The 16,961-nt window shown below is 46.1% G+C and overlaps 1 protein-coding gene across 1 annotated transcript in view; it reads right to left on the bottom strand.

The window, feature by feature from the left end:
• EEPD1 (endonuclease/exonuclease/phosphatase family domain containing 1) overlaps positions 1–6,479 on the bottom strand; it is a 64,202-nt gene extending 57,723 nt beyond the window's left edge. Inside the window, exon 1 of the mRNA XM_021553314.3 lies at positions 5,349–6,479. Coding sequence (XP_021408989.2) covers positions 5,349–6,202 — 854 coding nt within the window. The 5' untranslated portion in view covers positions 6,203–6,479. The remainder of the gene's footprint in view (positions 1–5,348) is intronic.
• Between the last annotated feature and the right edge of the window lie 10,482 nt (positions 6,480–16,961).

Genomic DNA, 16,961 nt, shown 5'->3' with positions numbered 1-16,961 from the left:
AGGGGAATTATTCTTGGCAAGGCTCCAGCCTAACCCAATGGAGGGAAAACCAAGTAGCTCTACAAAGAAAAAGATATAAAATAGATGCACCTCAGGGCTTTGACCGACCACTGAGAGCTTCAGCAAAAGCGTAGAAACAACAAATACAAGCTGGTGATCAGCCTCTGAAGTGTGCAAGTACACCCATCACTACTACCATGATAAAATACTATGATGTCTGTTCCGTAGGGCTGCAATGTTTTTCCATCATCTTGACAGGAAACCCAATACAATCCTGGAGGCAAGGTACCACACCATACCCCTTCCCAAGCAAATTAACATGGCCCAGTAGCAAAGAGCTGCCCCTTGTCAAACTCCACTTCTCAGCCCAGACTAAGAAACTGGAGAGGAAAGTAAAAGCCCCACCCTGTTATTTAGTGTAGGGGAACAATGGGAAGAGAGGCTCTCCTGCCTCCAGCACCGAGTGCAGGGGGCAAGATTAAGTTTTGCTCATGTCTTAAGGGGAAGAGACTGCTTCAGATCTTGGCTCAGACAGTTCTCTTTTTATTAGGTGACAAGAGGATGTGCTTAAGATCTCCTGGGGTAGGTAAGGCTAAGAAGAGGAACTTTCAAGCATGGTGGTACAGCAAGGATTACCCAGGGTTTGCCTGTACACCCACTGCCTCCCAGGAAGCAATTTTGGGTTGAGGTTTACCTACTGTTTCCCCAGCTGGAACATTGATTTAAGTCCCAGACACAGAAATTGAGATTAATTTCTTGCCTTTGAGAGACCTCTATGCTTCTGTCTAACCAAACTGAAAACAGCGAACCAGTTACAAACTTCGTGAAGGAAAAAGGACTGACATGTTCTGAAGGCTTGCTGTCCATGCCAAGAAAAAAAACACCAGTAGTGCTAAGTACCAACCTTATACTGCTATTTGTGTTTGTGCAAGTTATAACTTTTTTTATACTGAAAAGAGTCAAACACTGGAACAAAGGTTTGCAAATCTCTAGCCTGTGTGGTTGGACACAGTGATAGATAATTTCATCCAGGCTCCCCTTCCCAGGAAAGGCTGGGTCAGATGATATTCTGAGGTCACTTCAACCTGAGCTCTCCTGTGGTTCTTCAGATTTTGCAACAAGTGTTAAGGCTTTATTACTTACACTTTTCGTATGTAGAAGATGTAACCACAACAAGAAGCTGCCCAACAGTTTGAACTGCTTGACATCTGAAAGGAAGCAGAGCTAGGCTCTATGAACCTTTGGACCCATCATCATCTTGGCACATGGTCCCCCTCCTTTAGATAAATTACAAGTTCTGGCCTTCAAACCCTCTATGAATTTTCATTCAGCCAACTTCCAAGGGAAAAAAAAAAAAGTTAAGTTATTCACAAAGTTGCTGCTCAATATTATAAAGCATCATGAAAACTGGTTAGAAAACCTCCACTGGAAACCATGGTGGGGAAGGTGCACAACTGACCACTGCCCTTGGCTACTTGCAGACTTTGAAACACACTGTCAAACTGGAGTTGGCACCTTTAAGGTGCCCTGTCTGTCAATGTTGCTCATGCCTACCCCACACTTCTTCATGGCATCATCCAGCTGGCACCCCAACAGCCAGAGAAACTGGTCACAGGGTGTCACAGGAGCCTTGAGCTCAGTTTGTGGCAAGGAGGGACAGGCCTGAGGCAGGCGTGGATAAGGAGTGGCACAAGTACCCTTCCCTATGGACCTGGGGTATGGGACAGTTCTAGGGTGCTTCCACTATCCTTGTCCAGAGGAAATATTCTCCCTCTGGGGTTGAAACATGGGGCTACTTATTCTCCACAAAAACATGTGCTGCCTTTGACCTGACCTTGCCCTTTTACTCATCCTGCTCTTACCCTATATTTTTCTTTATTTTTTTGGTGAGAAGAAGCAGTTGGTTCCCTCATTCCTCCTGAGAATGGGGAGGACATGGAGGTCAGATAGATGGGACAACTTGCATCCCCAGAGACAGGCTAACTTTGACTCTTTGTCAATAAATCCCAGATTTTCTGAGCAACACCTGCAAGAAACACTGCAGGTTTGGGCAAACTCACCCCAGACTTGATACTTCAATCCAATTATGTGTCATGCTCGCCTCCTCGTTCATCATGTTAAGCTCTTCTAAAATTACCCTCTAGTCCTCTGAATGAAAACACCTCGCTCCTTCACTTCAAACACTGTGATAAACATAGATCCTTGTAATATGAGAAAAGAGGGTGAGGACCTTGCTGTATTTCATTATTTTTGCACTACAGCAATGAATTTCAAAATAGCTTAGCAGTAGTAGTCATGCTTACTGATTTAGTGTACATTCCCTTCACTGCTCTTCAGAAATTTAGCACTTCTGGGAACAAGCATGAGACTTTGAATTAGTTTCTTTTTTTTCTCTCCTCCCTTCAGCAGGTTACAATGTGGCATTTTCTTGCTTTTTGTTTGGTTTGAATGAAAGTCCAGCCCTCTTTCCTTCCTGCACAATTGTTCCCTCAATGCAAAGGGCTGGAAGACAGGAGAGTAACCTTCTAGCCTCATCTGGAAAGAAGCAGTACTTTTCCCTGTTGTTAACACCTGAAAGAACAACCCTAAGGGGTTTTAAAGCTACTTGCTGTGAGCAGGTCATTAACCACAAAAAAACACCAAGCAGCCAAAACAATTTTAAAAAGCAAACCCCAAAGCAAGCCTTTTAACTGGCATAAAAGTCCCCAGTATGTAAAATTAAGATTCTTTGCTTCTCTTGACACAGTTTTACTAATCTTCTTGACTTGCTGTGCTTTATTTCTGGGCTTAAGAAACCAGGTGAGGCAGCTCCTCCAGCTTTATATATTGCAACAGGAAGTACACCAGCTTCTGAGAGCATCCTGGACTACCCGAGACCAGCCCTGACTATAAGGAGCCAGCATGAAGGAGCACACTTACTCCTGCACATCAGGGCAGCAGCAAGCAGATGCCCATTAGCACTGCTCACGAGAGCACCTACAGTCAGGCCAAAGAGCCTTCAGATCCACCCCCAGCTTGGGTCATAGCTGGAAACCTGAGCAACACATGGGGGACACCCAGAGAGCACCTTGAAAACACATCCATGATTTTGTGAGGCTGAAGTGCTGGTGAGCCCTGTGCAGTGATATATTCTTGCTTGGAGAGCAAGAGGTGAATTTCTCCAGCTGTCTACTGAAGTCGATTTCCCTGGGCAAAGATTAGTTTGCAAGGCATTCTGTCGATTCCCAGCGTACACAACCTGAGCTGGGGGCGACACCACAGAGCTCAGAAGCAGAATGAAGGCAGTTTCTGGCCTCAGATGAGGCTGTTTTACAGCTGCAAAGCTCCACTGACCCCAGCAATGCTCATACAAGCAAGAGGAAATTCCTGCCTGAGTAGCTGAGTATGGCTTTTCCCAGCATTTATTTTTTTTTCCTGCATAGTGTTGCTTTTTTCTGTTCCCATATCTATTTTCCCAGGTAAGTTTTGCAGGCTTGTCTGTGGATGCACATTCTTTCCAGCTTCTCACATTATCACAAATTGGATCAAGTACAGAAAACAATTGCATCGTACTCACCCTGTGTGATTGATGGTACAGATATGTGCAATAAAACAGAACAAAAACAAGTAGTTCTACCAGGCTCCTTTGAAACTTCAAAGTATCCAAGAGACATTTTACAGCACCCAGCACAACAGCCTGTTGGTTAAGCTGCACAGAAATTAAGCACCATGCAGTCTAAGGGCAAAAATGAAACAAATTCCTAGGGGCAAACTCTGCATACACAGTGGCTAGCTTGGACTAAGGCAGCTTTATTTTATAAGCCACTACATCTTCCTGGTTTTTGTTATAGGTGGGCCATCTTGTTTGGAGCTTTTTCCCCCAAAATACTGAAATTGCAAAAGTGACAACACTTTACTGGATAAGGTCCTTAAAAAAATCCCTTATATACATATATAAAAATATAAATAAATCACTGAAGTCACTTTTCTTCCAAAATTGGATTATTAGAATTATTCTGAGACTAGACATAATAGTTTCTCTCCCCAGCAGCTCCACTCCAGCTGCTTACCAAAAAAAAAAAAAAAAAAAAAAAAAAAAAGACCAAGAGAGACTGGGAGAGTGGAGACAAAGGGGGAAGCACAGGAATACCTGAATTGAACTAATGAAGCAGAATACTGACAGATGTTAGACTGAAGCTATCAGTGTAACATCTCAATAACCCTGCTGGTCTATCATCTTCATTTTGGGTACCAAACAGTGGTGGCTGTGAGATGACAGATGTTCAGATGTTTCCTATGTGGGAGCAGCAGGCTCCCAAGCAGTGCACAGCAGCCACAAATACTGTACTGCAGCACAGGACTTCAGGGTTGCACATCACTGTCACCATCCTGCTCGCATGCCTGACCTCTGCAACCACACTGACAAGAGCTGTTATTCAGCATATTACTGGAAAAGGACAGAGATAACAGTTCATGAGCACTTCCCCATCCCTTTCAGAAAAGCCCAAGAGTCCCCTGCCCTTATTCATTTCCTGCTGGAAGCATGAGTTGCAGCCAGAGAGAAAAGTAACTTTACCTCTGTTGTAAACGAAATGCCAGATCAGCTGGGACGGATTTGACACGAAAAGGAAAGGGCTAGAGTTATTTCAAAATGCTTATTGCAATCTACATTTCTGTGTCCAGCAGAAAGTTTAGTACAACAGACATCCCCAGCACTCTTGCCCAATTACACACAAAAAACAAAACCCAAACTCTCAGCTTCTCATTAACACCTGAAGTACCATCCTGTTTGCGACACCACCAAGTGCTCGGCGCAGTCAGGGCACAAAGGCTGGCACAAGGACAGCACAGCAGGCAGGCAGGTGCTGCATGTCTCATACCCTCAAGGATGAGCAGTCCCTCCAGCTCAGAAGATGCCCCATGAGCACTCATTAACAAGCCGTGTCACCCTTGCGGGACGAGCTGTGGCATTCCACACCTGTTACACAGTCCTTCTCCTGCTACTGCCCTCCAGCTTCTGGCAGGAAAGGCAGCTCTCCATGACATGTTCAAAAGGCTCTTAATGGAGAAACAATCCTTGACCAACCATTAACAGGCCTAAGGTGACTGTACCAGCCCAGTCTCCCCTGCTCCTCAGGAGCTCTGCTGCCTATCAAGGGTTACAGCAGCTTTATCCAGGGACAGCCACTACAGTCCCAGTGCTATGACTCAAACAGAGCTTCTTGCAAGAAGTGGGAAACATTTAGTAATCCCGAGAAAGAGCGAGTCCCACTAGGATCACAACAAGGCTCTACAGTGCCCAAACCTCAAAGGCATGAGCCTACAATCCTGCGTGGAGCTGGGCCTGCAGGTCAGGTGCTGCCTCTTACCTGTTCTCCAGCAGTGTCATGCACACGACCTCCCGCACGCCCGGGTTGTTGGCCTTCTCGATGGAGCAGCTTTGCAGATTCCACGTAGCCACCCTGAAGACAGGTCTGCCATCTCTCACCCCCCCAAACATCTCCACAGAGGGGCGAGTAGATATGATCTGGGTTGGACCCCCGGGAGGAAAGTCCAAGTCCTCGCTCTGGAGGCTAAGAGAGGTGGGGCTGGGGTGCGGCTTGGCCATGAAGTTGAGGCCACCATTGGTATTTGTTGAAGGGGGTCTGGAGCGCTCTGCAAAAATCTGGTGCCTTATTTTGTCCAGAAAGGAGGAATTGATGCAGTCCATCCTCACCAGGTCCTCAATACTTTTAAAAGGCCCATGCTCTTTACGGTAGTCCACAATGCTGTTGGCGATCTTCTCGGTGATGCCACGGATGCTCATGAGCTGTGCCGGGGTGGCCGTATTGATGTTGATCTTGGTGGCGGACAGGTGGTGCTCGGAGGCCGGGTCCTTGCGCACGGAGCTGGGCGAGTGCTGCGCCGAGCTGCCCTTGCTGCTCACGCAGATCTCGAACTTCACCTGCTCCAGCTTGGCCGCCCCCACCCCGCTCACCAGCGCCAGGTCCTCCACTTTCTTGAAGCCGCCGATGTACTCGCGGTACTCCACGATGTTCTGGGCCACCACTCGGGTGACCCCGGGCAGGGTCATCAGCTCCTCCTCCGTGGCCGTGTTGATGTTGAGCCTCTCCTGGTTGACGAGGATGTTGCTGAAGTTGCACGCCGCGCTGAACTTGCGGCTGTGGCACAGGTCGGCCGGGTCGCGGGGGATGGAGCGGTGGCAGCCCAGGCTGCCCCCCATCTCACCGCCGCCACGGGCCGCTGCCGGAGCCGGGGGAGCGGGCGCGGGGCGCTGCCGGGGCTGCCCGCCCGCGACTCATGGACCTGGGCGGGAAGCCGGCGGCGGACCGGGCGGCGGCGGGGCAGCTGCGGACAGACCCCGCGCCGCCACACACGCCCGGTCAGCGGAGCCCTGCGCCCCGCCGAGGGACCCCGCGCCTTTCTTCCTCCTCCTCCTCCCTCCTCGGGCACCGCCGCTCCCCGGCGCCGGAGAAGCCTCTGCAGCCGCTGCCCGCTCCGGCCCCGGCGCTCGCAGCCGGCGGCAGTAGTAGCTCCGCGGGAGCCCCCGCCCCTCGGCCGGGCGAGGCGGGGCCGCCGCCGCCGCCGCCGCCCCCCGGGCGTCACCCGCGCCGCCCCCGCCCGGGCAGCGGGACCGGCCGGGCCGGGCCGGGCGGGCGGGGAGCGGCGCCCCGCGGCTCCCTGCGGCCGGCCTGGGGCGCGGAGGAGGAGGGAGGCTGACCAGGGCGACTGGGAACGTCCCCCGTGGTGTCGCCGGGCCGCTGAGGGCGGGCGTTTTCCGTCCCCAAGTGAAAGGACGCTGAGGTCTTAGGTGTTTATACGCTCCCTGCAGCTTTACTGTCCTAGGAGTTCCCTGGGCTCGTCTCTCTGCAGTGGTGGGGCATAGGTGTGTTTTCAGACCTCATGAAAGCCTCATCAGTCATCTCCATTTGTTTTGTGCTCCTCCAGTTATACATCGGGATAAAGTCTGCATTTTTTCCTTTTATTATTATTATTATTATTATTATTATTATTATTATTATTATTATTATTATTATGAGAGTGCTGAACAAACTGAAACTCCCAACAGATTGTTGCTTTTGGACACATTAGGTCTGTCTCAGCCGGGGTGGTGGTCTGCAACAAGCCTACCCATTCCCTGACAGTAACCTCATTCTGCACCGAAATCGTGGCTGTGTATTGCCCGTGTGATTTAGCTGTCTTTAGCATAGTTTGTTCGAGTGCTGAGAGCCAGAGCAGCCCACCACAGCCCATTTTGGTGAAGCCACTGAAATATTTACCCAGTTTCTACTGCATCCAGTCCCATGCTGCACTGTCTGCAATGTTATCTGTAGCCAAATTAGCTCATTTGAAACTAGCTTGACTGTGCCCACACAGAAGTGACTGCAATGTCAATGAATCGAAATATAATTGGTGGGTGCAATTGAAAGGAAGGGGGAATTGAGAGAAAGAGCAAACATATGATAGTAGATGCCAGCTATGTGCCCTCATGCTGCCTTCTTCTGACAGTCTCTCTCTATGTATTTCTTTTAGCTGCATAGAATATGGTACATATGTATTTTCAACATCAAGACTCTTGGTTGGCCCTCTAATGAAAATGAAACCACTTGCAATAGCAGCTTGTACATGTAGTTTTCATGGCAACTAATGGAAATGATTTGCGTCCACCTGAAATAAAAAGTTACATTTATTCAGCTTCTTGCCGAAGCAGAATGTGACGTGCTTTAGGGAGTGCGGGCTGCACCAGGCTTTACCAGGCTCTCAGACTGCACAGGGGCACGGGTGCTTTAACGCTGGCTCTGGATACTCTGCTGCGCATCACACATTTCCCTTCTGTTCGCCCGAGCAGCGGAGTTAGCAAATTATCCTTACGGGAATGGCACTGGCTGCATTAGGGCACTGGCTGCATTAGGGCATTGGATCTCTGCTGACTGCTGGAGCGGAGAAAGCGCTCGCTTAGGTGATTAAATGCTTCCACGTCTGCTGGAAAGTGCTCTGTGCGCTGCGATAGCAGTGGCCAATGCAGCAGAAGTCATGCTGGGCCTATTCCTGCTGGGATGATACCAGCACAGAGCTGGAAACAATTAACCATTGAAATGAGTATTCTTTGTGAGGCAGTATTATTACAGTAATAGCTCCACAAGCTGTTATCTCAATGGAGAACACACTCTTTTGCTTTCTACAGCAGGTTGTTTTGCACTGATCCAGGCTCATTAACTAAGTTTTGAAGCTGAAAAGCCCCCAAATCCATCTGAGGCGTCATCTACATTGCAGGCAGCACTAGGTATTCTGTGTTTAAGAAAAAAAGCAGGAGCAGCTTCAGAAAGAAAACAGATGTCCCTTTTGTCCAGCACTTTCTGTTGACAGCACCTACTCATCATTTCTTGAATCTGTAGCACCAAAATAACCCACGAGACTGGATGCAGCTGAGGGAAGCAACAAGTGTCCCATCACCTAATCCTGAATATGACCTCATGCTAATGTGAAATGTGGGCTGGGGGTGAGAATGTCATTCCATTAGCCCCATACCTGTATTTTCAGTTGTTGTTGACAGTTAGAAGAAGCTTGCTGAGATCTGAGTCAATCTTTGGCACATTTCAGGAAAGCACCAAAAGATGTGAAAAGGTTAAACAGAAAACAAAAGAAAAAAAAATATGTCAACTGGCCTGACATCAGTGTTGGGCAATCCATTAATTTGAGGCAATCCATTAAAATGAGGTTCAGTCAGTAAATAATTGAAAAAACAATGGCAAAATTATTGACAGCCAGTGTAGGCAACAGAAAATAAATCTCGTGAAACCCAGGTAAATACTAGATTTTATCTTTGATCCAATCCTGAGCTCAGTGTATGTCAATTTATTCAAGAAAGATGGATTGATCATGGTCTCCTGGTGATCACTGGCTGGCAGGTAGTCTCCCTGGTCTAGCTTGGCACCTATCCTGGCAAGGGGCCTTGAAACCAGGATTTCTGAATCTCTGTCAGCCCGAACAGGTTTAGAGGGCTCTGAGACACCGTGGGTGGCTTATTCCTCAGGATCCGCAGCTTGCTGCCTACTGAGCAGCTGGCTGCTGGCCAGGGCTAGCTTAGAAACCTCTCAGTGACAGCAAAATTGAGTTTCACTGCTCTGAGGGTGTGAATCTGGGGAGGACCTCACAGGGCCGGGCAGGCTCCAGCAGTGAGAGGTGTGGGGGGACATCTCAAAAGGCCCCTGGGAGCAGCCATCACACTTCCTGCAGAGTCTTGTTTTGTTTTACCTGACAGTGTTACAAAGCAAGGAGCTAGATAACAATGGTTTTGTCATTGCCCAGTGACCATTTGTTGATCTTGGACTTGCTTTGCCACTGTCTACAGCCCTCCTCAACTGAGCATCTCACATCCTGTCCCCCTAAACTGGTAGTGAAAGAGGTTTCTGGACAGCTGAGTGGCACCAGGGCAAGCAGCTGGCCACATGAGAAATGCAGGGTTGTGTCACCTGCTTGCCAGCTCTGGAGGTCTCAAATGCCTCTTCCCTGCAGGAATTCTTCTAAGATGAAAGAACAAAACTAAACCTTTTCCATATGAAGGAGGTTCAGCAGTACTCCAGGCCTATAAATGCAATGTTTAAGGATGATATGGAAGTGCTTGAACCTGATGAAGTGGGAGCAGGTACTCATGAACAATGTCTTTTGGCATAATTGATGCAAAAATTCAGCCTACAGGCCAACAGATTTTAAACGCTAACTTCTTAGCATTTTAAGTTGGTCTTAAAAGAATCAATTAATCTATTTTTACGCTTTTTAACATGCTTCATCTATACTGCAGAGGCTCTAAGTAAATAAACTGGGTTTTATGATGAGGGATAGAAGGAGCCAGATGATGTTACTCAACAGAAAAACACAGAGTTTGCCTTCGGTGTTCAGGCAGCAATTGCAGTTCCTACCAGCCCACCATGTGATAGCAGTGTCTTTTCCAGCTCTCACACAGCCTTGGGGGGCTCGGCAATCACGCTTTTACACCCTGTGTTTTCAGACCTGCTGCACTGGGCTCTTAACGGGCAAGGGCTCAAAAAGGCAGCTGGTTAACTGCGGTGCCTGTATTCTTATTAAAGGGAGCTATTAAAATAATTGTTTTCTTTCTGCAAGGACATCTTCAGTAACACTTGTAACAGATGCCCGAGGGAGAAGACAGGCAATGTTTTTATGAAGACAAGTAATAACAAGTAGGAGTGAGCAATTTCATAAGCGGTGGGACTTACAAAGTCTGATTCTTGGTGGCTCTTTCCTTTTTTGATTTTCTGGTCTTTATTAATAAAACTGAGTCTCCATTAGTCTCTCAGTGGGGTCGCTAATCTGATATCTCTGTTCTACATGGCCATCAATATTTGTGGCTCCTTTGGAAACTATATTTTTGAGACATTTAACCTTTAGCAAATTCGCTAAATTAGTCCTCTCTCTAATAAAATCCCTGGGGAAGGGATGACAGGTAGAGCAGCAGAGCACACAATCACGTGAATTTTTTCTTGGGAATCCAATGTCTATGATGTGGAGCTCTTTTTCCTGTAAGTCATTCCATACAGCTGCCAAACTTGTTGCAAAGAAAGTGATGTCACTCACCAGTGCTTCGTTGCCCGGTTACAGGTGTCACATCCTACAGAGAAATACAGTCAGAAGGGTGAGCAGAAGTGAGTCATCCTCATACCTTGATGAGGGCTGCACTTGGCTTGGGCTCGAGTCTGAAGTGCAGACCTCTCCCTTCCAGAGGGGACCTCAACCAATGGCTCACCAGTGCTCAGTAGGACAGCTCATCCTAGAGGGAAACAAAAGGAACCCAAGCTAGAGAAAACAATCTCCAGTAGGGCATGGGATGCATTTTCCAGTTTCAATATAAAGCAGGGGGGGATTTGATTCTCATGCTCCACATCTAAGGTGACTCAAATACCTCTTGGGGCACAAGGATAGAAAAGAACTAAAAAATCTAGTCCTTCCTTAACCCCAGGGAGACTCATCAAGGCTATACTTACAGAAGCTTGCCTACTCCAGGCCTTCAGTGGTGGTATCTCCCGAACTTCCCAGATGAGGAACACGGGATGTGTGGATCTGTGACCCAGCTAATGTTTATTTTGAGGCCTAGTCCATCAAGCCTCCAGTAAAAATGCCCACAAATCACAGCTGTGTGAATCTGGCATGGAGGAGAGTCAGAATTGATGACTTGTGATCCAGGTGCCTAAGCTCTCAGCCAAGGGCAGGCTTTCCTTTGGTTCCATCCAAAGGCAAGCCTCAAGTGGGTTTTTGTGGAAAAGATACAGGAAATGAGATTTTCGGCACTTCAATAGCCAAGCAGGAGAAGAGGAAAAATAAACAAATATGCTGGAAAGGGTTGTTCAGTATAGCTTTCAGCACTTCACACAGCACTTTGGTCATCAGCAGTTGGACCACCAGCCTCTCAACTGAATAAATTACTATTTTGCATAATTTGTAATTTTATCCTTTACCTGTAGTTACTAGCTTACCATAATTAATTTTCTTGTTAACAAATTTTAGAGAAATGTGTAAAAAATCCGTTCCATGTTTACCTTTTATTTTTCAAAGAGTTTCATGATCATTAGTTAACTCATGCATACAGCTTTTTAACTCAGTGATCCTGCAGTTACTGCAATTCTGCCCAGACTTATATATTACTTATAACTTCTGCTGTTTGGGGGGGGGGGGGTTTCTTTTGGTTTGTCTTTTGGGTTTGGTTGGTAGTTTTTTGTTATAAAAACATAAGGGGTTAATCTCTACTCATTGAGCAGTTGTGTTTCAGACCCTAAGATTATTCAGATAGGCAAAACCCTGGACTCTTAGTTCTCATCATTTTCTCAGATATAAGGAGGGGTCAGTCAGGTCTCTGTGTGGTTTACTTGTGCCGTGATTGTTTCCTGTCTTTTCCCCTTCATGTATAAAATTCTGTTTGCTAAGAAGAAAATGGACCACAAAGTAGAGTCAAACTTTCCCCTAGTCCCAAATTCTCAAAGATCTGCAGAGGATAGAGCCCCAGTATAAAACCAGAGCTCTGTCAAGGATCAGATCATTGGTTTATGAAACAGAAAAGTTTTGATTAAGACTTTTCACACAAAACATAACACATTGCGTAAATTAGCATCTCTGCAATGCTCTCCTGAGAAAATCCGTCTCTCACATTTCAAGTCCTGTACCAACAATTAAAATGGTTTAATGGCTTCAACCACTCCCAGCAGACTTTAAACTTCTCCGAGGAGCCTCCCTGACAAGCAGCACAAGTTGCCTAGTTGTTACAACACCTTCAGTGAAAGCTTTTTCCAATTCCCATGAAGGCAAAGGAAAATGCCCAGAAAGATTCAAAAGGCTGCTCTGCTAATTTAGGCAAGCAGGAGGGCCTGCACTGTTGGTGGGATTGACTCGTGTGATTCTCCATCTGAGAGCCAGATTTTATTGAAAGCGTGCTGGAGGAAGAACAGCAAGACAGTACAGAGGTGTTCCTCGAGGAACAGGTCCTGTAGGGTGGCTGCTTGGAGAAGACAAGTGAACTCAGGTCAGCAGCATCTGGGGAATGGGCAGCAGAGCATCTGAGCAATACTGGACCAGTGGAGGACAAGCAAGCCCCCAAGCACCTAGAATTGAACAGCTCTGACCTAATTAAAACCAAACTGAAGAACCAATTAAACCTAGCTTTGATCACTAGAAAGACCCTGGCACAGGATTTTAAGTCCTTGGAAGGTAATTAGCTGTCAAAAAAACCCCACCAGCATGGCTATACCAAACTCACTTTTTTCTTTGATGGCATGACTGACTTGAAGGATAGGACAGAAACAGCTGATTAATGGCAGAGGGTGTGGAAGAACATATACTTAAAAAGCTTGTGGGTGGAGTCAGAAAGCCTGCAAGGACTTGGGTGGGTAGGGTCAAAATTCAAAAGTCTACACAGGTCAGAGGGACATGCCAAAATTGACAAGATGCATTTTGGAAGAGATTTAGGGAGGAGAAATCAGCAACATCCATTCAAGTTGAGAATACCTGAGATGGGGCAGGAAAGGCTCAAAACCTTAAATAAGAGTCATTGGGGTGGCCCATTAAGTAGAGACCAAAGTCTGTTTCTAGCTTATCTCATGAATCCCAACATCATTATTAGGAAGATAGCTATGCACTGACACATCTGCACTCAAGAACATGGTGCTTAGAGCCACCATGCCAAAGTATTGGTGAATTGCTGCCAGATGTTATACATGTTGCAAAAACCACACAGTTCTCCCAAAACAAACCCCCGCAGCCCTGAAGTGCTTACTAGTTCAAGGCTAGATCCTAGTCCTTGCTTATGTCAAGTAATATTTACTCTAATAATTGGAAACACAGGAACTCTGAAGTTCTGTTGGACAGGAATAAAGCTTGCATATCCTGGGGTGAGGAGTTTCCTGCCTAAATAAAGATTTAAAGTAGGTAAGATGTTATTCTTTTTACTGTGTATGAAGTTTTAGCTGAGGTCACATCCACAGCTCCAAACCTTGTTCCAGCCAAATAACATGTTTTGGAGAGACCTTTTCAAAGTTTGAAGAGATGTGAGGAAAGATAGCTGTCACCACGTTACACAAGCTTTTGCATTTTGTCAGAGCACGAGTTCCCCACACTCTGCAGGCCCTCCATTACTGCTCACCTGGTGTGTTCTCACCACCATGACTCACCACAAAATCAACACAGCAGATATTGGTTGGCTGTCATTTCTATGCAAACACTGTTCTGGGTATTATGGGATGTCTGTTTTTTCCTGTGATGAATTCTCAGACATTGTTGTGGTTCAGGAATGGCTCCAGCACCTCCTGCTTCAAAAGTAATCTCACCAGGTGTCCTGAAATCAGGTTTTAATCCTTCTCCCAAGTGTTCCAAAGCATGCAGTTGATTAATTCTGGTTCCACACCACGTATAGCCATGTCACACACACACATTCTTGCCAGCCAGTAAACGAGCCACATTCTTCCTGTGTTAGTCATGGAGCATGTCTCCTTTAACCTGTGCACTTGCAATTATGGCATGTGAGGTTCTCCTCCCATGACTCAAGGGATATTCTTGTGACCTGACACTGAAAGGTGCTGGGCATCCCTATCCTGATACCTACCAAGTGACATCAGGGAATGCTGGTAACCCACCAGTATGACTCCTAAGACAGGACAGAAGGAAGATGCAACAGTCTATGCCAGACTCGGAGAAAGGTTGAATGAATGACTCACTTAAGCTGACTAAGGCCCATCCCAAAAGTACCTCTTGCTGACTCTGACTGTTTCTGACTGCACATGCACACATGCAAACTGTGGCTATCAAACACCTCTGGGAAGACAGCTGCTGCTCCTTCAGTTTGTGTACCATATTGCCATCCCAAACTGGATAAGAACTCACTCCACACTTCAGACTGACCCTTAGGACTGACTGCATGGTGGTATTTCATGGGCTAGTGTCTTGGGCTTCAGAGTGTCAGGTACCTGATTTGGATGTGCCAATTCCCTTGGTCTGCCTGATGGCCCAGCATTGCCTTGGCAAAGTCTCGAGGCTGCTCACACACAGTTCACCTCTTAGACCATTAGATATGCCAGGTATGATTTACTCTAACCAGGTAAGCAGTTGTTGTTACATGCACTGCCACCTGCATGCTGCACAGGGACGGGGAGACTGATTTTCACCAAACCAAGTCATCACTCCTACTATTTATTTTTTTCACCTGCAACTTTTTTTGTGGTGTTTCACTGCTTGCCATTGTTACTCCTACTAGCATAGGACAGTAGGGTTTCAGAAAGGCAGGTTAAAGAGAACCAACAGTGGTCTCCATGTATTTTAGAGAACTTAAATACAGTAATTATTCATCACACTAGAGTTTGCAGGTTTCTAGTGGCTGCTGGTGAAGCTCTGCGATGTCTTTGGATCTGATCCTGCCGTTTGCACACTGTGCATGAGGATCTGCCATCTGCACTGTTCTTGTTGAGTCCAACTCTCTCTAGTGTGATTATGACTAGATGGAGAGTGGGGAATTGCCCACTGTGAGAAAGGGTATCAGCACACAGCCTTCACAGGGGCTGTTTGCGGCAGGCAGCCATGCACATTGAGAGTTGGCAAGGACACTAAACTGCATTCACATCAATCGGTCTTGACACCACCTGGTTCTGAAAGAGCTGATTCTTCCAAAGACAAACACTCCAGGCTTCTTGCCACCTTTGCAATAGGTTGAAAAGAAATGGGGAAGGAGTTTTGCCCTGTCTGTATTCTCTTGTTCTTGATACTTTTAGATAAGGTGAGACAAACTTGCAGATTCCCTTTAGATTTAAGCTAGTCGTTGTTTAAGGCACAATGATAACTCTGTATCACAAGAACAAGTCATGAAAGAACCATTGTTAGAGAAGAAATCCTTCAGATCAGAAAGGTGCTGTGCTTTGTCCTTCATTAAGCTGTGAATTTCATTTGGTTTAGCTGGGCGGAGGCTGTGGCAGGGACCAGGTCAGATGCACTGCCCAGCAAAAACATTCCACCAACTCACTGCAGGATCTTAAGTCAAAGTGGATACCAGAGACAAATTCTCTGCAGTGTTTGCAGAGGCAGGGACATTCTTCCCCTTGGATTTCAGGAAGGCTTAGAGATCCCCAGGAGATCAAGCCAGGAGTGGTGCATGAAAACAAAAAGGCAAGATAAGAATTTGTACTTGCATAAACCAAATGGGGAAAAACACAACAACAAAACAAACAAAAAACCCCAAACAAACAAAACCCCCATCCAAACAGAAAACTGTAAAAACCATTTGATTATATAAAGGTCAAGACAGGTTTCTTTCACATTATTCAGGAATTTCACAGTGCTTCCCCTAACTCACATTTAAAAAAAAAAGTTCAAAAACATTGCATCGAGAAGTTTCAAATTCCAGAGCTGGAACATGCAATAAAAAGTCAATTATGATCTTGGTTTTAAATGTTAAATTAAGCTTTAAAACAAACAAACAAATTAGAAAATTGAAATATCCCAACAAAAATTTCTTGATTAGCATAGTTGCTCTTGCTCAAAGTTTTGGACATTTGTGATGTCAAACAATTGCTCTAAACTCATTGTTTAAAACAACCCCCAAACTTTTAAGGAATTTTTTTTTTTTTCAAAACAGCTTGAAAAACCTGTAATATTTGACTGATTTGTGTTACTAAAGGAATCAGCTTTAAGGGTCTTCACTCATTATAGCATGTCACTTTGTATGGCCAGATATTTAAAGCTCACATATTTTAATCTCTGGACAAAGCACAGAGACTGCTCACAGATAAGATATCCAACACTCTCCAGAATGTCCTCCCAGTTGCCTGTAACTTCATTTTACAGCTCCTTGACTCATATGGTGTCACCACAAGAGACTTATACTCAGGTTCATTTAATATCAAGGAGTAAATAGTCCAGGAGAAACCATTTGTTTTGCTTCCTACCTTCTGTGCCACCAACTTACCTTTCTCTTGGCATCCACCCCTGATCCTCAGAGCTGTTTATACCCCGGAGCTAGCAGTGACAGAGGAGCAGCAGCAAAGCCTGAGCTGGATGAGGAAGCATGGGATGGCACAAGAATTTCCCTGGGCACCCCAGCATGCTCCCACTTTTATCTCCTCTTCACAGCTCTGCTCATAAGGCTGTGCCAGCTCACTGCTGTAACATTTTTGCTCTCCCTGACAAGGAAGAGACTCCTGCCTATGCATTAAAGCTGTGTTAAGACTCAAATTCAGTGCTCGGATTGCTGAGATGGAGGAGAGTCCCCTATGCCTGGATGCAAGAGGAGAAAATCCATTACTGCTAACCATGGCTTGGCTATTAAGAGTAATAGATTTAATTTTAATAGCACTAAACTCTTTAAATGTATTATATTTCAGCAGAAAATTCTGAGTGATCTTTCCCCTGCAAATATGCCCATGACAGCAGTGCAGCCCAAGGGCAGGAGTCCAGAGAACCTGAGGAATCGCCATCCTTGGAGATATTTGACACAC

The sequence above is a fragment of the Lonchura striata genome, chromosome 2, assembly GCF_050655825.1.
Source record: "Lonchura striata isolate lonStrDom1 chromosome 2, ASM5065582v1, whole genome shotgun sequence".
NCBI lineage: Eukaryota > Metazoa > Chordata > Aves > Passeriformes > Estrildidae > Lonchura > Lonchura striata.
This window is presented reverse-complemented; position numbering and strand designations above follow the sequence as displayed.